This window comes from Triplophysa rosa, linkage group LG1, assembly GCF_024868665.1.
Source record: "Triplophysa rosa linkage group LG1, Trosa_1v2, whole genome shotgun sequence".
NCBI lineage: Eukaryota > Metazoa > Chordata > Actinopteri > Cypriniformes > Nemacheilidae > Triplophysa > Triplophysa rosa.
In genome coordinates, this window is record NC_079890.1 from 4,822,327 (window position 1) to 4,847,443 (window position 25,117).

At 37.4% G+C, this 25,117-nt stretch overlaps 1 protein-coding gene across 1 annotated transcript; it reads left to right on the top strand.

Annotated features, from left to right (window-relative positions):
* Window positions 1-415: 415 nt before the first annotated feature.
* Window positions 416-17,929, top strand: LOC130559865 (protein mono-ADP-ribosyltransferase PARP14-like). Its single transcript, XM_057343161.1, has 15 exons — window positions 416-724; window positions 857-984; window positions 1,481-3,007; window positions 4,490-4,708; window positions 4,861-5,082; window positions 5,537-5,594; window positions 7,300-7,449; window positions 7,547-7,606; window positions 7,845-8,021; window positions 8,738-8,920; window positions 9,068-9,498; window positions 13,432-13,669; window positions 14,707-14,843; window positions 15,773-15,950; window positions 16,441-17,929. The coding sequence occupies exons 1-15, from the start codon at window positions 535-537 to the stop codon at window positions 16,701-16,703; spliced, it is 4,161 nt and encodes a 1,386-aa protein (XP_057199144.1). The 5' UTR covers window positions 416-534; the 3' UTR covers window positions 16,704-17,929.
* Window positions 17,930-25,117: the final 7,188 nt, after the last annotated feature.

The window sequence follows — 25,117 nt, forward strand, 5'->3', positions numbered from 1 at the left end:
TTAAAACTGCCCCTGTTGGTAAGCCCAGTTCCCTGCTATGTACAATGGAGGCCTTCAAGACTACGGGTTGTTTTAAAAATGCTTTTAATTGTTAATAAAGTTTATTTTTGTATATTGACCTGGTGTCTCTGACTCTCATGGTGACTTGGACCTGTGTTTGCCTTTCGGGGTGTCTCTTTAGTTCCTTGGGTGAAACTCCCAGGGTGGCGTAGTCGGAAAGAGATATTTAATGTGAGAGGGAAAACATACTGGTTAGTCTGATTATTGTACTCCGTAGGTGCCCCGATCCCTCGTACTGCCACATTAATTTAACTAAGGCCTAGTCCTGTCTTAAACTAATCCCTGTCTGGGAAACCGCCCACATATGTTCTCTGAGCAGTTAATTTTACTCTGGGGATTTTGCTGTGTGGACATGACAAAGACAGAATGCTCAATGGTGATATAAAAAGTCCGGGTAGGTGTGGCTAAGGAAACTGTGGTCTGTAATATGAGCTAAACAAAAGTGAAAGTGCATTAATCTTGCAGTGTTTTTTGATGGTCGTCCACACTAACAAATTCACAATGGAAAGTTACCAGCATGCTGTGTTTTTTGAGGCAAATAATTCTTTAGATATTGCACAAATACAAAAGTACTTTCAAATCAAGAGAAAATCTGGAGGGGGAGAATGTGAAATCCTAAAAGTTGGTGCCAACACTTACAAGATATGTTTTAGGGACAAAGAAGGTAAGCAGATGATTTTTAACAGTTCTTGAAATTACTGCCATAAACTCATGCTTGTTCAAATAACTACATAATATTAATTTATTACATAAGACATTGTATTGATGTACTCAATAAATGCCTTTGAATTTAAAGCCCAGAAAAGGGTTCTGGCCCAAAAAGATCATGTCATCCATTTACAAGGACAAGACGAGCTCTGTATTTCTTTAAGATATGACGATATTGCTGAAAGCGATAAACAGACTAAATCTTCTGACCAACAGGTATGTGGCAAGCGTAAAAAGCAGCCGTATATATTTTTTGTTTTAAGATTTGTTCAAGCTTAATGTAATTGTACTGCTAAGACTTGTTTTCTTTTTATACAATGTAGTCAAACCAGTTTTTCCATAAGGCCAGTGCGAGGCATACTCTGTTTGTTTGCATCAGATCATTCTCGGAAATCACACACAATAATAAGAACGGGCCAATGCCCCAGGAGAATTTTGTGCAGTTGACATAAAAGTTACTTGTCATAAGGCAAGCTTTCGACTGTGACTGCACCTTACTTTTTATTATTCATGCTGTATTATTAAACCTTATGAAATTTAATGTAGACATTTTCCCATTTGTAGAGAGGCCAAGTGCAAATGCTGGCAGGAAAATTAGAAATCCGACCTTTCTAATTGTTAAAATTTGTATTGTTATGTTTTACTCGTTGTTGTTAAATACTTGTCCTCCTTATGTATTATGCATTACATAAAGCATTGTTTTTTTTCATAGATGTGTGCTAGTGCTAAACATATGGAGAAGGTTTTTAATTTGGACCCATATCTGCTACGCTACCTCAGCGAATGTAAAAATGCGACTTCAGATTTGAACCAACGTCTTTCTAAGCTCTCCAGCTCCTTTCACATCTGCATAGACTCTGAAAAGTTAGTGGTGGTAAAGGAACAGGAAGATAAAGATAGCTGCCCCCCAAAGAAATGGCATTTCGCAGTTGAGGAAGTTTTAACAGACATTCAGAATCACTATATTCTCCACTTTGAAGTTGAAACAGACAGACTAGAAATTCTAGAAGAAAACTCTCTCCTTTTTAATGAGAACTTAATAAAATATCATGAAAAAACCTTAGCTGTTGTGGTTGGAAAGCGTGAAAATGTGGAAAAGATTACAAAGTTTATTGATGCATTGCAGGCCAAACAGCAGGATCAGAGAGAGTGTCACATATCAGAGAAACAATTTGCCCTTGTAAAAGAACAGTTTGAACAGAGCAGAAAGTCTAGTTTCTCAAACATTGAGATCAGTCAAGAAAAACCAGGAACTGTGATTTTGAAGGGTCGAGAAAAAGAGGTTGATGCAGGAGAAAAAGAGCTTTTGAATTTAGTGAAGGGAATTAAAGAAAAAAGGATCCCATTGCATCATAGCATTAGTACCTTCCTAGAATCAAGTGGTGGTATACAGCTCTTCCAAAACCGATTTCAACAGAGCCTCCGCAGCCCAGTAATGCTTGAGAATGCAGGTTCAGATCTTCTTCTGTTGAGTCTTACTGATGGAGCACTAACTGAGGCAGCTGCTGCTGTGCAGAGAGACATGTGCTTTGAGAGTCTATGCCTGGAGAAGACTGAAAAACAGTCACCTGGATTCATTACACTTAAAGACCATTTGAATGACGCTGTCCAACAGGCCAATCTTGGAAGTGTGAAAGTGGATGTTGCCTACCAAGAGAGATCAAATCCGATTAACCCCAGCATCGACGTGGACATTGTGGGCTATACTCATGAAGTATGTAGGCTAAAGGACATCTTACTAGAATACAAAACAAATAATGAAGATATCCATCAATCTCTGCCTCTTCCCATGCCAGAGATGGCGGAACAATTCTCTGACATTTTGTCATTCTTTGGCTTGAAGAGCAGTACGGTGAAAGTAAATCCAACATGTTCACCTGTTCCACGTGTCCACCTCACGGGACCACGTTGTGAAGTTGAAGGACTTAAGAAAAACCTAGAGACATTTCTTAAGAGACTTGTCAGTAAGCGATATGAAGTGAATGGACCTGGAGTTCAACAATTTTTTCAAGGTGATGGTAGGGAGACTTTACAATTAGCAAAAAAGTCTTATGGGGTACAGATTCTTCCTGTTCAAAGAACGCAGCAAAGTGTTCAAGTGCCCACAGATGCAAGCACCAGTACCAGTCTTCACAGCCTACCAGTTGTGCCACTACCTCATTGTGGCCCAGAACCAATGGAGGTGGATTACCTTGATGTGCACATTCAAGTTGTGATCGGTAGGCTTGAGGAACAGCAAGTAAGGCTAACTACTTTTTCAAGGTAGCTTACCCTCTAAGAAAAGTTTTGTTCAAGAATGTTCTCGGAACGTCCCTGCTGGTGTCGAATACATTCCCAGAATGTTCCGAGATGGTCACGATGTGGAGTTTTTTTACATGGTGTGGGGACGCTAGTTGGTGGACCTTCACAGAACTTTCAGGACATTCTCTGAATGTATTGGGGACCTTTGCTATAGGATATTCTCATTACATTTGCAGGACCTTCAGGGGACTAAACTACAACGTTGCCTGCCAACAAATGACAACCAGTTGTTATTTATTTGTCCGTTTGGTAATATTAAGACTTACCATCTTTCAATGTAACTGTCACATCCCAGGCATATAATATTATTAATTTTGACAAATTGACAATCAATATCACATTTATACCTGCTATAAATCTTTAAAAAATTAATCAAACCACTATTATTGTGATCAGTGTTTGCTTTAGTTGAGCTCTTCAATCTTGACATTCATTGTGCCGGTTCCTCTTTTGATGTATGCAGTGGTGTTTCAATAAGAACACTTGCGCATTGGGAAATAAAGAGATGTTTGCTTTTTCATAGTATGTGCAATAATAATGTTAAGACATCACACGCATTGAAAGAGGAAATTTAATTGAAATGAAAATCCAGAGTCAAGAGTCCAACTAAAGCAAACACTGATCACAGTAATGGTGGTTTGTTGAAATTCAAAATTATTTCACCATTAAAAGCATCAATTAACATTGACAAATCAACTATTTTTAACATTGATTCAATGGTTTGTACCTGTTAGCTTGCTGTCTGGGAGTCCCCTATATGTTCAGAGAACGTCCTGAATGTTCTGTGAAGGTCCATCAAATAACATCGCCACACCCTTTAAAAAACTCCACATCATGACCATATGTGACCCTGGACAACAAAACCAGTCTTATGGGTCAATTTTTCGAAATTGAGATTTTTACATAATCTGAAAGCTAAATAAATAAACTTTCTATAGATATATGAGTTGTTAGAATAGGACAATATCTGGCTGAGATACAACCGTTTAAAACTCTGGAATCTGAGAGCGCAAAAAAATCAAAATATTGAGAAAATCGCCTTTGAAGTTGTTAATCGGGCACTGTGGCAGACCATCCACTCACAAAAATAAAGTTTTTATATATTTAAGGTAGGAAATTTACAAAATATCTTCATGGAACATGATCTTTACTTAATATCCTAATGATTTTTGGCATAAAAGAAAAATCGATAATTTTGACCCACACAATGTATTTTTGTCTTTTACTAAAAATGTTCCCGTGCTACTTAAGACTGGTTTAGTGATCCAGGGTCACATATCGGAACGTTCTGAGAATGTATTCGACAGGAGCAGGGACGTTCTGAGAACATTCTCGGAACAAAACATTTCTTAGGGGGTACTTACTTCTCACTCTCTATGTGTCTATCCGAAGTAATTTTGTATTTGCATTATTAAAACAGGCTGATGTGTTTGTTGCGCCAATGATAAAAACAAACTTAACCTCAACCATGGTCGGATCGTGCCTGTTAAAGAAAGGAGGACAACGGTTCCAGACTAATTTTAACAATGCCAAGGGACAGCGTACACTTACACCTGGAGATGTGCTGGAGGTTGATGGGACACTAACTTTGGGATGCTCCGAGGTGTTTTTCATCGAATGTGTGCCAAAGAGTGCAGAGGTAAGAAACACAAGATTTTGTTGTGCTGTGGTAAGAAAAAGTTCTAGGAAAGGACTGAAAGGGTGGGGTTAATAAATACATGAATATGTTTATATTATAAATATGTTTAATTTGACAATGGATTCAATACTTTTCATATCAACTTGTTACAGGCACTTCATTCTGGACTCGCCAGAGTTTTGACACTATGTGAGCAGCAATCCCGTGGTTCAGTTGCATTACCAATAATTGGACCTGGTTTGGCGCTGTCAATACCTGTCAAAGATGCCGTAGATATTCTTACCAGAGAGATTACCACATTTTTATCTGGATTCACTGGTTCTCTCCACACCATTTACATCACCATAATGCCTAATGACACTCATTCTGAAGAGGTAAATCATCTATAACATACAATCTATAACTGAATACACTCAGAAATGAACACTATATGACATCATGATTTACTCATCCCTAATGTTGTTCAAAATAAACTTTAATATAGTCAATTACTGTGTGATTATTCTGACCTGTTCCATTTCTCAGACGCCATACAAAATAGGAATATCATTGTCAATGTGTTTCTATTATGGGCACAATGGCCGTTCACACAATTCAAAATGCAACTTAAGCCTGTTCTCATGCAAATACCCTATCTTTTGAATGTGAACCTCTCACAAGCTATGATGTTCCAGTAAGAACCTGCTTAGTGGTCATTCAAGCTGTTCAAAAGGCAACAGTTTAAAGGCCCAATGAGAAATATAAATATCACAGGTCAGCACTTATTAAGTGAGCTATCCCTTTAATCACTCAATAAGGTAAAAAAACCATTTAAAAAATGTTTTGCAGATGTTCCAAACAGTCTGTGTGGAGCTAAGTGCAAAAATGGTGGACAACACAGGGCAAGGCAAGTGTGTCTAAAGTGTCTTATTAAAACAAAACTGAGCTTTTTACCCCCTAAGAAATGTTTTGTTCCAAGAACGTTCTCAGGCATCCCTGCTGGTTTCGAATACATTCCCAGAACGTTCCGAGATGGTCATGATGTGGAGTTTTTTAAAGGGTGTGGGGACGTTATTTGGTGGACCTTCACGGGACATTCAGGATGTTCTCTGTACGTATGGGGGAACTTTACTATAGGACATTCTCGTAACATTTGGTGGACCTTCATGGGACCAATGTTGCCTGTCAACAAATGACCAACTGTCATGTCCCAGGCATGTAATTTTATTATTTTTAAATGACAAATTGACAATCAATATCACATTTACACCTGCAATTAATGTTAACAAATTTAATATATTTATTGTGATCAGTCTTTGCTTTAGTTGAGCTTTTCACTCTTGACTTTCATTGTGTAAATTCTATTCTTTCCTCTATTGATACATGTGGTGGTGCTACAGTAAGAGCACTTGTGCAATGGCAAAGAAAGAGCTGTTTGCTTTTCATGATATGTGGAATAATAAAGTTAAGAAACCACTTCAATAGATCTTGAGATTCATGATTTCATGACTAATGAAAACCTACTGCAAAAACCGAACAACACAATGAACACAATTTATGACACACCTGGACATCAACACTCATGCAAACCTCATCAATGGTGACAATCATCAAACTAATTCAGATAAACAGATCAACTGCAATGCATGCTGGGAGTCATGAATGAGTTTTGTACCATGGTTTTACCCAGCATGCATGAAGCTTTCTTTTGTTGATTATCACCATTGTCAAGTTTTTTTTAAGCTTAATTTGTTGCAGTACTTTCCACTTTTTGAAAAATTAAATTTCATTAATCAAGAACGCATGAATCTCAGTATGACTTAAAGCATTTAATTTTTTATTGCATATATCACAATTAACAAATATTGCTAACTTAAACTTTTTTTACTTTAAACAATGCACAGGGGTCCTTATAGAAACACATTGCACGCATTGAAACAGAAAACCAAAATGACACATTAAAACCAGAGTCAAGAGCTCAACTTAAGCAAACACTGATCACAGTAATGGTGGTTTGTTGAAATTCAACACAATTTCAACATTAATAGCTTTCCTGTGGCTCATTGGTTAGAGCATGACACTAGCAATGCCAAGGTAATGGGTTTGATCCCAGGGATTGCACATGCATATTAAAAACTAATGTATAGTACAATGCAATGTTAGACCCTTTGGGTAAAAGCGTCTGCCAAATGCATAATTGTAAATGTAAAATAGCATTAATTAACATTGACAAATCAACAATTTTTAAGATTGATTCAGTGGTTTGTACCAGTTGGCTTGATGTCTGGGGGTCCCCTATACCTTCAGAGAACGTTCTGAATGTTCTGTTAAGGTCTGCCAAATAATGTCCCCACACACCCTTTGACAAACCATATCGGAACGTTCTGGGAATGTACAGTATTTGACACCAGCAGGGACATTCTGAGAACGTTCTCGGAACAAAACATTTCTTAGGTGGTAATATCAGAAAGATCACTTACATCCCATTTAAAACTTACCAAAATCTGTTCAAAATGACTTTTTTCAAAGAACAAATAATATTATACAAGGATAGACGGGAACATGGACACCTGGATTAAAATGTATACGTTTACATGCCTTGTACTACACAGCTCTTTTTAATTCACTGACCACTGACCTTGATGAGATCGTCACGGCAGAATCTGGGACCCAGGTCCACCTGGTGTTTGGCGACATCACCAATGAGACTACTGATGTCATTCTCAACACTACTGACTTCACTACAACCGACTTCCAGACAGGTGAGGTTCTCCACAAAGGACTTATTCTACCAAATAATTTAACATAGCCTATAACATTTTAAAGAGAACAGTCTGACCAAATATCTGAATTTCACAGGAGTGTGTAAGGACATTCTCACTAAGGCAGGACCACACATCCAGTCTCAACTGACAGGGGGTACCGTAATTTTGTATAAAAATAATTATTTTGTTGATGGTGGCGATTTTATTTCACAATGTTGTCACATTAAAATTTGACAAACTATTTAAAACATTCTGAACCTGATTGCAGTTTTAATACACTATATATCTTTCTGCTTCTAAATATTTATTACAATTATAATACAGGAAGCCAACAATGGCAGCAGTGTAACACAGCATACCGTTTGTTAGCATATTATTTTATGTGTTTCCAGCTCAGGTCCAGAGTGGAGAGATCTTTAAGACTCAGCCAGGAGGCTTTCCCTGTAAGCAGATCATGCATGTGTGTGGACAGAGGAGTGCCAGTGTAATCGAGACTTTGGCAAAAGAAATAGTGGTTCACTGTGAACGTGATCACTACCAGTCAGTGGCCATACCTGCTATCTGTGCTGGTCAGTAGTTTTTAATTGAAAAAGAAATATTAAATTAAATTAAAACTTTTATGTTTTACTTTTAAATTATGTTATGTTTTTGCATGAATTATACATTTATTGCATCTGATATCTTGAGTACAATGCATTCTCTAGAGGTCCACAAGTATGTAGGCTGTCTTTTTGCGGAAGGGTGTTCACAAGTGACCAATATGTGCCCTTCATTTCATGCAAGATCCTATGCTTGTGATCATAGTATCCTAAGCACAGCCCGCCACAACCACGTCTTTGACTGTGATCAGTGTTTGCTTTAGCTGGGCTCTTGGCTCTTCTATTTTCATGTTGAATTTGAAGAGTTTGGTTCCAAAATGATATAAATAAGTATAAAAGACGTCTCTTGCACATATGTTTGGTCGAGGGGAGAGTGTTTCTATTTATGGGTACTTTTATTTTATTTTAAATAATTTCGATGATGTATAATAATATATTGAATTGATATAATGAATGATTTATATAAGAGTTATCTGAATATATAAGCTTGGGTATACTGTAAAATGTAAAAAAGCTGTATGGTCTTGACCGTCCAAAGATTACAATATTCAAAGAAATGCCTATTAGTTTAGTGCAAGTTTAGCATGAGAGCTTATTTAATTTATCTAATTAGAAATACAGATGAATGGACATTTTCATGTCATATCTGTTTTTAATTGTTAACTTTAAATGTTCGGCCTGTGCAGGAAAAGGATGTATGGACCCAAAGGAGGTGGCCAAGTCCGTTTTACAAGGAGTAAAGGATGGCATTCAAGGAGCTAATCTCCGATATCTCAAAACTGTTCGCATTGTTCTGCTGAAAATCAATGTTTTCCTGGCATTCAAAGAGATGGCACAGCACATCTTGGGCATCAATACACAGTTGTCAGGTGAAGATAAATCTGTACCGCGTTATAACCAGCAGTAACATTTCCATTAGATGAGTCTGACTGATTCATTATTTTGACCTTAATGTCAATGTTTGTACAGTATTTTCACAAGACACTCATTGTCAATATTACGCATACCTTTTTCAGTTCCTGCACCTCTTGTACCTACCCGTGTAACCACCAGAGTGCGAAGTTCAACCACTGGAGAGCGGCATGCAACCACCACTAGAGCAAGCCGATCCCTTTCTTTACCTATAAGAAACAACATTAATTCGCTTTTGTCTTTGCCTGTAGCATTGGCCAAGGCTGAATTTCTTGTCATTGGACATACTATTGATGATGTGTCTAATGCATGCACAGCACTGAAACGGGCATATGAGAACCAGTGTTCTTCTCAGTCTATCTCCTCTGAAGATATTAATTGTCTTAGTGCTGATGAGATGAACCAGCTTAACTCTACAGTGGAGTCACTGCACCTGCACATGCAAGAGAGCAGCTCTGGTGTCTATGAAGTGATGGGGCAGAAAGATGGAGTCAATGAGGTGGCAGGACTGATTCAGGGTGCACTGCGCAGACAGGTGAGAAACTGAACGAAATGTAACTAAATAACAACTGAAAACTTACAAAATGTGGGTCAAATTCGATGATTTAATAAGCTTTACTAAGATTTTACAGCCAGGAATGGGAAAAACATTGAAATATGACCACAAAAAAAAACGCCCCATGACGCTTTGCGTGAATGATGGATGAAACTTTTGGTTCAATGTACGCATTTCTGGCGTATTTCAATAGACAACTAGACCTGACAATGAGACAATGGACAAAGGTGAGTTTAAATAGAGTCCGGGATGATAGGCTGCAGGTGCTGGTGTAATCAGAAGGCGGTCAGTGAGATCGTGAGTATCTGGGAGAGAGTGCTGGTGCAGGGGGTGTGGCCGGCAGAGGCGCAGAGTTCGTTACAGTACCTCCCCTCCACGGTCCGCTCCAGCAGACCTCACTGGCTGACAAGGACAGCTGAGGGGGCGAGGACCTGGGCAATTAGGTTAGGGTGTGATTCGTGAAAGTCCCGGAGCAAAGAAGGGTCCAGAATGTCACTGTGAGCAACCCAGGACTGTTCCTCTGGCCCACACCCCTCCCAGTCCACCAGATATTCCAGACAGCCGCCTTGTCATCTCAAGTTCAGGATGGATTCTGCTGGTTGTTTTTGATAGGTGGAGAAAAAGGAGGGGTCAACCACTCTGTGGAGGGAACAGAATCAGGGTTAGTGTATGGTTTGAGGAGTGAAACATGGAATGAAGGCAGCGATTTCATCGTCCTCTGCCCACAGAATGGGATTCAGGAACATGGCTGGAGGGAGGATGTGACGAGAAAGGACATCTGCTTTAACATTCTTGGTTCCAGGTCGGTAGATGACTGAGAAATTAAACCGGGTGAAGAACAGTGCCCAACAAGCTTGGCGGGGGTTGAGGCGTTTTGCCTACCTCACGTACTCCAAATTTTGATGAACAGAAATTACAGTGAAAGGGAATATAGATCCCTCCAGCCAGTGCCGCCATTCATCTAGGGCTAGCTTGATAGCCAGGGGTTCCCAGTTTCCGATATTGTAATTACAGACGTGGCGGTCTTCCCTGCCGCTGCGACAGCACTTCACCCACTCCAGTGGTAGACGCATCTACTTTGACTATGAAGGGGAGTTCAGGGTTGGGGAGGCAGAGAGTGGGTGCAGAGCAGAAAGCTTCCTTGAGTTGTTGAAAGGTGATGAGGGCTTCGGGGCTACAGGACAAAGATTTGGACTACTTATTTATCATGGAGGTGAGGGGTGAGCAGATTGAGCTAAAGTTGGCAATGAAATGTCAATAGAAATTGACAAAACCTAGGAAACGTTGCAGTTCTCAGACAGTGGTGGGTTGTGGCCATTTCTTGACGGCGTTGTTGCTGAAGATGTAACCGAGGAAGTTTATGATGGGAAGATGGAACTGACTTTGGAGTCTTTGGAGATCTTGAGTGAAGTGAGTAACATGATCTGTGAGGTTGTGGGAATATATGAGGATGTCATATATGTATATGATGAGGAACTGATTATGTAAGTCTCTTAAGATCTAGTTCATGAAATTTGGAACTACAGCAGGGGCAATAACTAGCCTGAAGGGCATGGCTAAATATTCATAGTGTCCAGAAGGGGTTATGAATGCAGTTTTCCACTCGTCTCCAGGTTTGATGCAAATTAAATGGTAGGCACTGCGTAGATCCAGCTTTGTGAAGATGGTGGCATTCCTTAGCTGCTCTGAGGCGGATGGGACCAGGGGAAAGGGATAGGTGAACTTCTTAGTATGGGCATTTAAGGTCCCGTATTCGATGCCCAAACCTCCGTCCTTCTTGCCCACGAAGAAAAAACTGGAAGCGGCAGGGGAGATGGATGGTCGAATTAAGTTCTGCGCCAGCGCCTCCAAGATATATTCATTCATGGCCTTCTGTTCGGGGATGGAAAGTGGATAAATACATCACGGTGGCCCCAGGCAGTAGCTCGATGGCGCAGTCCCATTGCCGGTGAGGGAGAAGCTTGGTTGCCAGTTGTTTTGAAAATACGTCCTGAAACGCGCTGTACTCCTCAGGTATCTGGACTTTACATAATGTCTCTGGGCTTTCCACAGACGTAGATCTCACTGGTACCGTCTGGGGATCAGCAGACCTTTGACAGATGGGGGAAAGTCAACGATAGAGACAGGTTTCACTCCAGTGCAGAACTTCTCCAGACTTTTAGTAAATGTGAGGCTGGTGTTGTTGGAGCCAAGGACGTCCCAGGATGATGTCAACGTTGGAACCCTCCAGAACCGGAAGGAGATGTCCTTGGTGTGTGCCGGGCCAATTCTGAGAATTATTGTGGGGGAGTGGTAACAGATCCGGCCGCGACCCAACGGCTTTCCGAGTATGTTGTTTATTCTCAGGTTCTGATCGTTGCGTTTCCGAGGTAACCAGAGGGTGGTGAGCAGAGAGGGTGAGATGAAATTTCCCGCAGCACCAGAGTCGAATAGGGCTTTTGCTGAAATAGACATGATAGACAAAACACAACAGCAGGGGGTTGAATCGTACTACTCACCGAGGGTCGCTCCGGGCGCACAGGAAAGGTTGCGATCACATGTCCTGATTCCCCACAATATAAGCACAGTTTCTGGGCATTGTGACGAGCCTTTTCTTCCCAGGAGAGCCAATATTGGTTCACTTGCATGGGTTCTGGGTCTGGAGGGTGAGGGAGAGGGAGAGCAGTGGTGGACGGTTGCAGAGGAGATGGAGCGGAACGTACAGAGGTACAGGCAGCGATATGCTGAGAGATCTGAACAGTGCTTTGAATCAGGTTTTGCAGTCCAATTGGATCGTCATATATGGCTAGATGAGTCCGAACCGCTGTATCCAGGCCTTGGCGATAAACCACCAAAAGAGCTGATTCATTCCAGCCGCTGTTGGCAGAGAGTGTTCCGAACTGTAAGAATAAACAGAATATCTATAAGAATATCTATAAAGAATAAAAAAACACTTATACTTTATACACCATTGACAGGATTTTCTATCACTTAAAACATAACTCTAGTTATATTAAGTACGCTAGTATAAAAGTAATTAGTTGTATAGTTATGACACTTTTTACTCGGCCATCCAATCATAGCGCAGGTGCGGGACAAATATCGCATCAACCAATCGGCACATACCTGTACAACCATATGTCTGTGTACAATGTCTAAAACAATGTAGTAATTATTTTTTGGTATTTAAGTATTGATGTCTGTATCATATAATATCCATATACCACAATATTAACAGAAGCTAATCTTGTATCATAGAAAACAATGCACCTGAAAAAACACTCAATTGCCCACAGCCGACGTTTTATTGATTCTGTAAAAGATGTGTTTAAATGCCTCAGTGAAAAAATGAGGCACAGTGAAGGCTCATGACACAATACAAGTAACACTAACTATCAGAATCACAAAAGTAGAATAACTATCAAATTATGGTAAATTGCGGTAGATACACTAAACAAAATAGAGATACAGCCCACTAATGCAACCTATATAGCCTAATGACATGGTAAGATGCAAAACCTCTTTGCTTTCGTTTCTATTATTTTGTAGAATCCGTTTCACTCATCACAACCATCGAATTCCAGCAACAGGAAATAGAGTATTTTAATCACAGATTTTTTTTCTCTGGTAATATAATGTTGATAAACTATTCAACAAACCGAACACTTAATTTCGGGTTAAAATGTGTTGTTGTAACATGCGTTACAAAGATTGTAACGGGTATAATATTACCAAAATCATATTAGTAATGCACTACATTACTGCGTTACAACAAACACTAATGCATTACTGTAATATTGTTACTTTTGTAATGCGTTACTCCCAACACTGGTGGGGAACATTATAGAACTACAAGTACCATGAACATGACTACAAAATATACCAAAATCAAACACCTTATACTAATAAACAGGACTTTTCCCCATTTCTAAGCTAAGACAAATGGACCAGGAAAACCTTTATGGCCAAGTAACATGGTGCATTCTGGGACAACGGGGCCTTTGGCAGAAGTTATCCAAAGATATGAATTATAAGCTTGAAAAAAGGGATGTAAAAGATGGAATTATGGATGCACAAGGTGTGAAATGGACTGTGGATTTGAGAAATATGGTGGCCAAAGCAAGTGGGACAAGAAAGAAGACCAAACTTAAACGACTAGAGAACCATTCAGGTGAAGTGAACCTTTTAATAGTCTCTGGTGTAGTCTAGTGTTATTTACACCAGTGGTTTCAAACTGGTGGAGCTGAAGTGAATTCTGTGGTGACTTTTGCAGTTCCTTTTATTTAAAAATTCATTAATATGCTAACCTGTAGGGGTATATTTGTGCAAAAAAAAGCTTGAAAAAGTTTTATTTATTTATTTTATGAACACTATTTATAAAGTAACTGAAGATGTGTCATGTTATGTAAGAACTGAATAAGATGGACCAGTAAGTTATTCACAATGATATTTCACTAAATATAATATATAATATTTTGAGGCTATCCAAATCTCCTATCTTTCATTTCTGGCTATAGAAAATCACTGTCTAAATACTACTCGCACATTATTATCTATATGTTGGGACAAATTTGCTTCCAGAAGTGTCCCCAGTTGTGCATATGACATCCATTTTAGTATAAAAAGTTGATGTTATGATATTCTAAAAGTACACGTTTTATGTGAGGGTCTGGGTGACAGTTACTTTATAATAATTAACTGTACAGTATATTAAACTATATACATTTACAATGTATCACCATTTAGACAACACATTCAACAAGTGCTTTTTATAATTAAAGGGATAGTTCACCAAAAAATTTAAATTATGTCATTATTTATTCCAACTTATGTCATTTCAAACCTGTATGATTTTCTTTTTTATGCAGGACACAAAAGAAGATATTGTAAAGAATGTTGGTAACCAAAAACCTTTGGTTCCCATTTACATCTATTGTATGGACACGAAACCAATGCAAGTCAGAATATACCAACGATTTTCTGTTGACAACATTTTTCTAAATATCTTCTTTTGTGTTCTTCAGAAGAAATAAAGTCATTCAGGTTTGAAATGACGAAAGAAGGAGTAAATGATGACATAATTTTCATTTTTGGGTGAACTATCACACGCATTAACATCAGACTATTGTGTTAGCATGGACCATGACAAGTACACTGCTTTGATGAATAAAAATCTACTCACTTACTTAGCTTTGTTTGATGTTTTAGATTTTTCTTTGCCTATCTATTGGGACAACATGAATCCACATGAGCTCGTAAAGGTCGTTAACCTAGACCAATCATCTACAGAGTACCACAATGTAAAGGTGGACTTCAGGAAGACTGTCAAACAAACAGTTCTCAAGGTATCACCAATCGTTTTCGTTCTAACTTTTTTAGGTTTTACCATTTGGACTCATTTTTTTAAGTTGATCCAACTGTTCAATTTTTACAGTGTAGCAAGCAGGACTCTATTTTACAGATCGAATTATTGTTTATTCATCTTTATTTTAGACTAAATGTAAATTTTTCTATTTAAAGCGTTTTTAAGACATTGATCCATTAACTTGTGTTTGTTGCTGCAGTCTATCACACGCACACACCATAAAGAGCAAAACAGCATTTGATGTTTAAAATGGTCATTTGGATGGCAAGACTTTTTCACAGACAACTCATTATTACTTTACACTTTCAAATGTTAGTGCGCACAGACGTAAAGCGCAGCACCGCATCACGTCTACAACCCAACAGGTACCGTACATGTACATTCTGCATGTGCAAGCTCAAGTTCAAAGTCTACTTCACTTTTAACTATTTTATTCTGTTTTAGTTGAAAAAACATGTGGCTTTTGAATGTTTTTACTTTGGTAAATTCCGGCGTGTGACCTCAGTAGACGCAGACCACAGTAGTGACAGTGAGGAACACGGCCATGCTCAACAGAGCTCAGCGAAAGATAAATGGGCCGGTGCTGTGCTGATTCTGAAATTAAATTCTGGAATAGTTTTGCGTGTTGATTTTTTTATTCATTTGTTCTCGTCAGTGAATTTATCTTATTTAAAGTTACCGTTGAATAAATAGATTATTGTTTCTGTAAGCTTAATACTGCCGGTGACGTTTGAGTATACGTGAGCTGTAAAATCCGCAAATTTGTGTTCAATGGTTGAGATGGGGGGGGGGGGGCTGCTGGTTGAGTTGTTTGGGCGGGCTGGGATGTCTATGACACCTTCCTCAAAATTAGCCACAATACTTTGCTTTGGTTCTACTAAAAAAATAAGTAAATTATTATTTCAATAGATTGAACGTATCCAAAATGTGCATCTTCGGCGGTCATATGAGGGACGTATAAAAGAACAGGAGAACAGGAATGGTCCCGACGGTGCAGAAGAGAAGATACTTTATCACGGCACAACAGAGGAAGCCTCCAAAGCCATCATGAATACCAACTTTAACCGCAGATATGCTGGGCAAAATGGTAAATGCTGTTTTTAAAGGTTTATACTACATATGGACAGTAGGCAAGTCTTTTTGGGGAGGTAATTAAAGCAATGTTTATACCAAAATAAAAAAATTCTAAAAGATATTATTTGTTTGCTACATTTAAAGTCTTCTGAAGCCAAGCTTTGTGTAATTAACAGGCCAAAATTCTGAATTGTTTCTCACTGGTAATCTTCCAAATGCCATTTTATTCATGTTCAGGTGAAAAGAAGATGTGCTTGCACACATTGCTAACAGTTTGATAACGAACTGTATTTTGTTCTAAATGGATGTTCTGACAAAGCTTCAACAGAATGAAATACAATGAATGGGAATGTGTAATATTTTGTAAAAATATTATATTTTTATTTTAGATAAACAGTTTCTTTATTTCCTGATTAACTTTCATCCATTGAGTTTCTAGTTGCTTGCTTTGCCTTTGCATGACTAATCGGTTTACTCGTGAACCTTTTTTACATGCTTTTCAGGAACCGTGTATGGAGTGGGAACATATTTTGCTGTGAGTGCTAGTTACTCTGCCAACCCTCTGTACTCGATACCTAAATCAGATGGCACCCAACTCATGTTTGTGGCTCGTGTACTTACGGGTCGTTACGCTCAGGGTCAGGGCACCATGAAGGCACCTCCTGAAAACTTTGACAGCGTGGTAGACAACACACAGGACCCCACTATGTTTGTGGTGTTTCATGATTGCCAGGCCTACCCAGACTACCTCATCACTTTTAAATGAACTCCACCTCTGACTTTACCAACACCTTGTTTTCAGTTAAATGTTCTGCCTGGATAATATATCAGTACTGTATACATTTAAGTTAACCCCTTTGCAAATATTTCTGTACATCATACCTCATATTCTTTACACATTCTTTTTTGCGCTTTGCAAAAAATGTATACGTTTAGCAAACAAAGCATCAAAGTTAACCTATATTTTTAATTGCTAATGCTGATTTTTGAAGAGTTTCATATACCATTAATTAGAAAAAATGAAGACAAGCAGCCAATAAGAGGTCAGCATTGATGGTGAGACTTTAAAAAGGAAGATGATAAAAGAGACAACTTTTTTTAGTTTTTAGTCACAATACAATTCCTATAATACAGTTGGATCATAGGATCTTAATTTCTTAAAAGCAACCCGTGTGTGTGTGCGTGCGTGCGTGCGTGTGTAGGGTTAGGGAAGAAAAAAATATTCTTGAGTGTAGTAAATACTACCCATGCAAATCAGTTAACTTTTACTTAAATATATTAGGTAGCAAAGTAAACTATAGATCTGGTTAGAAGCATACATGTATTTCTAAATTTATTCTATTAGTCTATTTCATGTATCTCCTTTATTATATTATTCCATTTATTATTATTTCCAATATATATTTACTTAATCCCTTTTAAATTTTATGCATTTATTACATTTAATGTATCATATCTTCGCTTATCATATACAATATACAGTATATATATACAGTATTGATTCATTTATTCTGTCACTTTATTATTCACTTTTATGTATTTTATCGTGTTACATTTTGTCCTTATTTTTTATATTGTTTAATCTTCTGTTGAATGCTGTATTGTCTTTTATGCTGATATGAGTCTACAATGGTCTCAATCTCAAGGTTCATTATAATGAACAATGTTTTGTTACCGTAATCTTGCACGGTTTATAATACCTATTGAATCTGTTTCTAGTCAGACGAAGTTGGACAGAGCTAGACTGAGCATTGAAGCACAACTGAGATTATTCAATATACCATTTTCACTTCGTCTCCTGCGTGCTGTTCTTCTCTTCATCTCTGTATCTTCCTGGTGATTTGAAGTATTAACTCACAACAGAGTTGATATTTTCAAATTAATAAATTATGTACTATAATTTTGCAAGACATATCCATAGTTGGATCTATCAGTATGCAAAACATTGAAATAATGCTATATTCTTCCTAAAAAGTAAATTAAATAAACACATTTTAAAATACTTGTAATCAGACTACAGTTACTTTTTTTTGGATAATGTGATTACATACTATTCACAGAATGGCAGTAAGTTGTTTACAATTCAGTGATTCCCCTAAATGTAATTTTTTATTTCAAATATTTCTAAATTTATCTAAAATACCTGCCACGTTTACTGTATGTTTCGATTCTTCAAGTTTTTTTGCAAAATGAAGCGTGTGGGCTGTTACAAGACACCTATCCCATGTGATAAGACGAGATGAGACACAAGATGATTTTACCACTATTTTTAAGAAATCCTCAATGATTAAATGAAGAGTTTGGTTCCAAAATGAGATAACTCCGTTTAAAAAAATCAAAAATCACGTTTTTTTATTGTGCATTCCAATTAATATCAATCAAACTGCAGTTGGTTTGTTTTGATTTAAGCAACAATAATTTAAAAAATACAGCTAACTAACACAATAAAACATAATGAAAAACATGATTTTGAATAAAAAATAAAACGGAGTTATCTCATTTTGGAACCAAACTCTTCAACTATACATATACAGTATATATATATATATATTGTATATATATATATATATATATATGTATACTGTATAAATATATATGAAATAGTCTTTTTTCAACTGAAAATAACGAAAGGCAGGTGCATTTTGAAAATCAGCTTTAATAAATGTCATTTTATGTCTATTTTTATGAATTACAGTATAATATGATTTAAATGTGGCAGAGCATGCTCAATACTAATTTCACCATCACTAAACTCTGGAGAAGACTCAGGGGAAACTCTCGGGAAAACTCTGGAGCAGACTCAGGCGAAAATTCTGGAGCAGACTCAGAGGGAAAACTTTGGAGCGGATTTAGCTTGTGTGGCCATCTGGAGGCTACAAAAGGGGTCAAACACCAGCAGGAGTTGGTCAACCAGTGGGAGCTCCGGAGCAGGCTCTGGGGCAAACTCTGGAGAGGACTCTGGGGAAAACTCTGGGAGAGAGCAGCGGCATGACTTTGTGGAGGACTTCGCTCTGGTGTGTGTCATGATTCTGCCTCATCATGTCATCGCTTTCTTGGTCTTGTGGCAGGATCACGGCAGAACCTCTTGTTTGGTGTGGAGAGAAGCATATTATTGTCTGTTACGACATAATGTGCGTTCTCTCGGTCTCGTCTTTGGCCCCGCCCCTCTCGTTTCCTCGTTTAGCTTTCCATTAGTGTTTCATCCCCAAGCCTGTCCCTTGTTAAGAGAGACATCATCCAATTCCATCAAAACGAAACCGTTTAGTGAACGATCATCCCAGCTCACCTGTGGCCTGTATCACGAAGCTGGTTTGGGTTTTTACCCAAGTAAGTTGGCGTTCAGTTTGAGCATACTCTGAGTTTTCGGGCTCAAGTAGGTGGATTGGTTTTGAGCGGGTTTCGTCGCCATGGTAACTTAGGCTACACGGCTAACCTGTTCCGGAGCAGGTTTTATTCTGAGTTAGAGATCGCAAACCAAAACTGGACCAATCAGCTTTGAGAAAGAGACGTATATCTGACGCAGTGAAGCCACCCCCCTCGTATCTCTCGCTCCGAATTAAAGTGATAAGATGTTAGAGGGAAAATCTGTTGCTGCTAAGTGTTAATTTGTATTGCATATTTACATTTATTGATTAAAATTTAAAACACATTCATATAATTATTATATGAGTTGATAATTAATATTAATTAATTAATAATAAACATAGCATTTTAATTAATATAACTATATTTGTATAAAAAACAACTTTAATATATAAAACATTTTAAAGTAATGAAGTATACATATTATCTTTTGATCTTATTGTAAACCTATATCAATTTAAATTCAGTTGATTCTGCATTGATATAGTCAGTATAGCTGCCTTCTCAAACTTTCACTGCAGCCGTGTTTATTCCTGCCTTGTAAATGTGTTTCAATTCATGACATTTTTGCATAATGATCTCGTCATCTTCAACAGAAAAGTGAATTGCGCTGATACTCGCGAGAAGTCAATCAAACTGATGATGCTTTCCATGTTCCTTGTGATTGGCTGTTTGCTGCACGTGTCACACTTTCAGGTGCACGCACCTCAAAAACTCTGGATCAAACCGCAGTTGACAGAAAAAGTTTATGCCAAGCGTTGTGCTACAGCTGAACCTGGTCTAAACCAGGTTGGGTTTGTCTGGTTTTGTCAACTCAAAACTTACTCTGCAATTCAGTGTTTGTTCACCTTGCTTGATGATACAGGCCACTGGTGGCATAGTCCAAGAAGTCCTCCACGTACCTTTCCAGAGGAGGGCCATCTTGGCAGAGTTGGTACAGGTCGATGTGCTCTCGAGAGTATAAACCGTTATAATCCATAATAATGGGGTCTGGTCTTCTGTCAGGGCTGCCACAGACCACAGACGAAATTAATATACAAACAAAAGATAAGTTTAATAAACTTTAAAACGAGATTCACAACACTGATGCTAACAACGACGTTAACATAAAGACAAGACCAGACAACAATGGGGCAAAGAGAGTGAGTTCTTATAGTGTCCGGGTGATGAGGGGAATAGCTGTCATGTGCGGGGATAGCAGACTCGTGACATGTGTGGGAGCATGGAGGATGGTGGGAAATTGAATCCTTGGGGAAAATTGACCATGGGAAACACTGTGAGGCAGACAGGATCGTGAAACTTTTCACCTCGAAAATAATCTTGTCATGTTTTCGTTTTGTGAGATCTGGTGGCTTGAGATCTTGTCACACCCCTAAAAGACACCTTTTCATTTGTTAAAGGAAACTCATGGAAAAACTACACAGTGTTACTGTCAGTAAACACATAGCAATTATATCAGTGTTAGTATTTTGTCCGTCGTACTGTACTTTAAAAAGATGTTGAGGCTCTTGTTGGTGATAAAGAATGGAATATATTTTTCCCTCTTGGTATCTGTCAAAATTACCCTTCTTCAATATACTGTGTGTGACATCAAATAAGATTTAAGTCAAAAGTAATCTAAATGTAATCCATAAATAGTCCGATTACGTTACCAAAAATGTGTAATGTAAGTATTTCTGACTACAAATTTTGTCGTGCAATTCGTAATCAGTAACTTATTACAAGTGATCTGCCCAGCTCTTCTTGCATTGGTGATATGTCATAAAGGAAAGAGATACTGTACAGTACACTTTTGCATATTCCACAGACTTTTTTATTGGCATGAGAAGTCGGTAACGCTTTAGATTATGGCCCGCAACGTACTGCATAGTTAAACAGAATTTACAGTGTAACTAATTGTAACAATAATGTACGTCTACAGTACATATCTGTAGGTAAAGGGGAACAATATGCAAAGTTTGGGGAAGAAGTCAGAAAATTCAAAAAAACTTTTATACTTGAAGTATTTTAAAACTAAGGGAAACTATTTTAATATTACATGGTATGCATGACCTGCAGTTTGCTATACATCAGTCTTAGCGTGAACACACACTACATTTTTGTAATCGCAATGTACCCATAAATAAGCTACTTTGGATATTAATTAAGTACGAGGTTCTTATTTTATTATTATAGCAAACACGAAATAAGGGAAATTATGTGTTCAGTTTTCTGCAAGCAAAACATCAAGAATGAAGCATGCTGTCTGTCAACTGTAAATTTGACTTTTGAGTTTTGACTTTAGGATTAATTTGAATTTGATTGATTTTAGGATTGTTGGTCACAAATCATTTATTTTAATTATGAGTTATTATGAGTTTTAATGTGCAACGTACAAAATCAATGTTGATATTTTAAGTTAATATGGCATGCAGTTCACCCATAAATATATTTTTTTTATTTTCCCAACTCTTACCCCTTTATTCCCCAAATTTTACATATTGTTCCCCTTTACCTACAGATATGTACTGTAGAGGTACATTATTGTTACAATTACTTACGCTGTAAATCCTGTTTAATTATGCGGCACATTGCGGGCCGTAATCTAAAGCGTAACCGATAAGTCTATTCTAAAACAGCAGAAAACTCTGCTCTTCGTTATCATTGGGCATTCAAACAGTCTTGTGTTTTTCTTAAAGGTTTTATTTAAAATACACAAAAACGCACACATGTAAAATCTGTGTAAAGCATGCGCAATCCTCACCTGTTGAAGAGCATCCCCAGCGGGCACCTTGATGTTAAAAGGACGTAAAATTGAAGTAAAAAAAAAACAGGTAAAAATGCAAATCAAACTGACGTCAAGATCTTGACATCAAACTTTTGCATAAAAGAAATTGGTTTCAACAAATCACCATTATTGTGATCAGTGTTTGCTTTAATTTGGCTCTTGACTCGTGTCTTTTAAATTTACGTTTTTTGGTCATCTATGTGTTTTAAAATGTGTTTGTTGTGCTAACCAATGTAGTGTTTGTTTGATTTTAAGCACTTTGAAATTGGCAAAATAATTTTGATTGTGTTGTGTCATTGTTATTTGAATTAGTTTGATTATTGTCACCATTGTTGAGGGTTGTATGATGAGTGTTGACGTCTAAGTGTGTCCGTAATAGATTCTGATTGTTTATCTAAATTTTTACATTTGGCAACCAGGGCCCTTATGCATAAAACTTCTAAAAAATGCTCTTAAGAGTAGTCTTAAACTTTGACTTAAGTGACAAAAAATTCTTAGTAAAAAGTAGGACTTTCTAAGAGAAGGAGACTTTTATAAAGAAGTTAAAAGCAACTTTCAGTAATGTTTAAGACTGATTCTTAAGTTCTGACTTAAGTGTTGTAAACTAAGGACTACAATGATTTAATCACAAAATGGCATCGAACCCAGGTCGCCGTGAGTGCACTGGCGCTATGTGTCGGCGCATATCCATAACTTATTTTGGTAAAATAAACCCAAAGTACATAAAAATAAGTGTTGAAAACTGTCTGCCTACCTTCCCCTGATTTACAACAGCAAGCTGATTTGGCATATAAAAGTGATATATTGAGCTGTACGATTTTGTGGGAAATTTTACATCGGTTGACTTCATGAAGATAAATACATAAAGTAACCTGCCATTTCATTTTTCAAACAGAGATGGCGACAGAGATAAGTAAAAGTAAAACATTTCTGTTTCAAAAATGTATTTTTCATTATGCGCAAAATATTACAAATATGTAACCACTTTGGCTTGGTTTCATACACTTTTAATTGAGTTTTAACAGTTAATTTAAATAATTAAGCTGCTGAATCACATCCTAATACATTCACAGCTGTAGGCTACAGAAAGAAAAGACCAAAGCTGCAAAAAATGGATTTAACATTTTTGTATATATTATTTCATTAACTCCCTGTCATCATATCATTCCAACACATTGTTTCTTTGTTGTAAAGTCCATGGTTTGTACCTCTGTACTGCTTGTTACTCTTCACTAGGTTAGGAGACCTCTTCAGCTCTCTTATAATTTAGGAGCTGATACCTATAGTCTTAACACTTATGAACCTTTATAAATCACTCTTATTCTTAAGTGTGAATTCACAAAACATCTTAAGGCTAAAAGTAGCTCCTAACTTGCTGATTTAGGAGAAACTTTTAAAAATAATGGGTGTGTCGGTGCTAATTTTAGGACTCTTTGCTCAGAGTATTTCAAAAATTGTTTTAGCACCTGTGAGACGTTAGGGCTAGCAAAGAGGACTCCTAAATCACTAAGACCAACTCACAACAATCCTAAAATGGCTGTAACACCGGCAGTCTACCTTGAAAAATAAACATTTTAGAAAGATTTAATGACAATGAGCTTAACCATAAAGACTACTAATATCTGCTAACTGTTTATGAGACAGGCAATATGCTTACAATTAGCTGAACATATACTTTATATGAACATATACATATGATATATAACATATAAATATGTATCATAACACTGTGTAGGAATAATGAAAATGAACTGCATGAGACATTTTTTTAAAATGGTCTCTTTTTACAGAAAACCCTCTTAGTTTTAACAACTTGACAATAATTTGACAGCCATTCTGTTTCTACTCTAAAGTGTTACATTGGTAAAATACACGGTGATGTTCTTGAGTGACAGCTTTTGTATGATATCAGAGTCAGCGCCACTAGGGGGCATGGCCCGGCCACTTCAGTCACTGTGCCCCCTCACTTTTTAAAATGATAAAAGACGAAATCATTAAAAAACATTTGGAGAATGAATTTGGTTTATATTTATTAATGAAACAACAAGAGCAGAGGGTAAAAAATAATTTATTTATTCGTATTTATATGTATTTTTTATATATATATGCGTCTAAATTAGTAATCTTCATTTATTAACTTCCGCTGAATTTATGTAGGCAATGATCGGTGTATTTCCAGTTCTTTTTGTCAAAACGTCATACAACATTTGCTCTCCTCCAAGTTGATATAAAAAATAGCCTTTCAGTTTCAGTGTCTTTCATACAGTGTCTTTCATGTCTTTTCGTTCAGTTCAATTTATTAGCTTTGAAAAAGCTATGCGAAATATGAAATGCTGTCTTCGAAATGGACATTTAGAATTGTTCAGCTTCAAAACGGCAGTGCACTGGATGAAACGCTTTGTGTCTACAACTCGCAGCTAGGTATTGCGCACCCATAGGCAGGATTTAACTAGATTTTTTATTGTATTATAGTTAAAAATGTCTGGCTCTCAATGAAAAAGGCAGTACGCGGCTGATGTGTGCGGACATGGATTTCTTCGCGCACTTGTTATGTGCGAATGTGCCGCTTTTACAAGTGTGATTTGGTCACGTTGCATATAGATCTGGGCCTGTATTCATGAAAAATCTTTGCGCAAAGAGTTGCTCCTAGTGACAAAATTCTAAGAAAATTCTTAGAAATATGGGCGTTTCCCCTTAAAATTACAGAAAAGATCCTAGTAAAGAAAAAATAAAGTCATAAAGCATCTCAACCCTTAAAAGAGCTATAAGATCCAAAATTTTAGGAGTAGCGAGGAGGACTTTTAAGAGACTTAAGAGTTTCTTTAGCAGCAGAGAAAATGGACGAAACATGAAAAGTGAGAAGAAATGTGTTGCAATGCATGACAATTTCCATTTTACTTTAAAGGTTTGTCAGATTTTTTAAATTGTTTTGTGTGTGTTCAACTTTGATTTTCTTGTATAGCTGCTTTGATGCAATGCAAATTGTAAACGCGCTATAACATTAAATTACACTGAATTGAATGACAGTAATGTAATTACAGTTGTGTAAT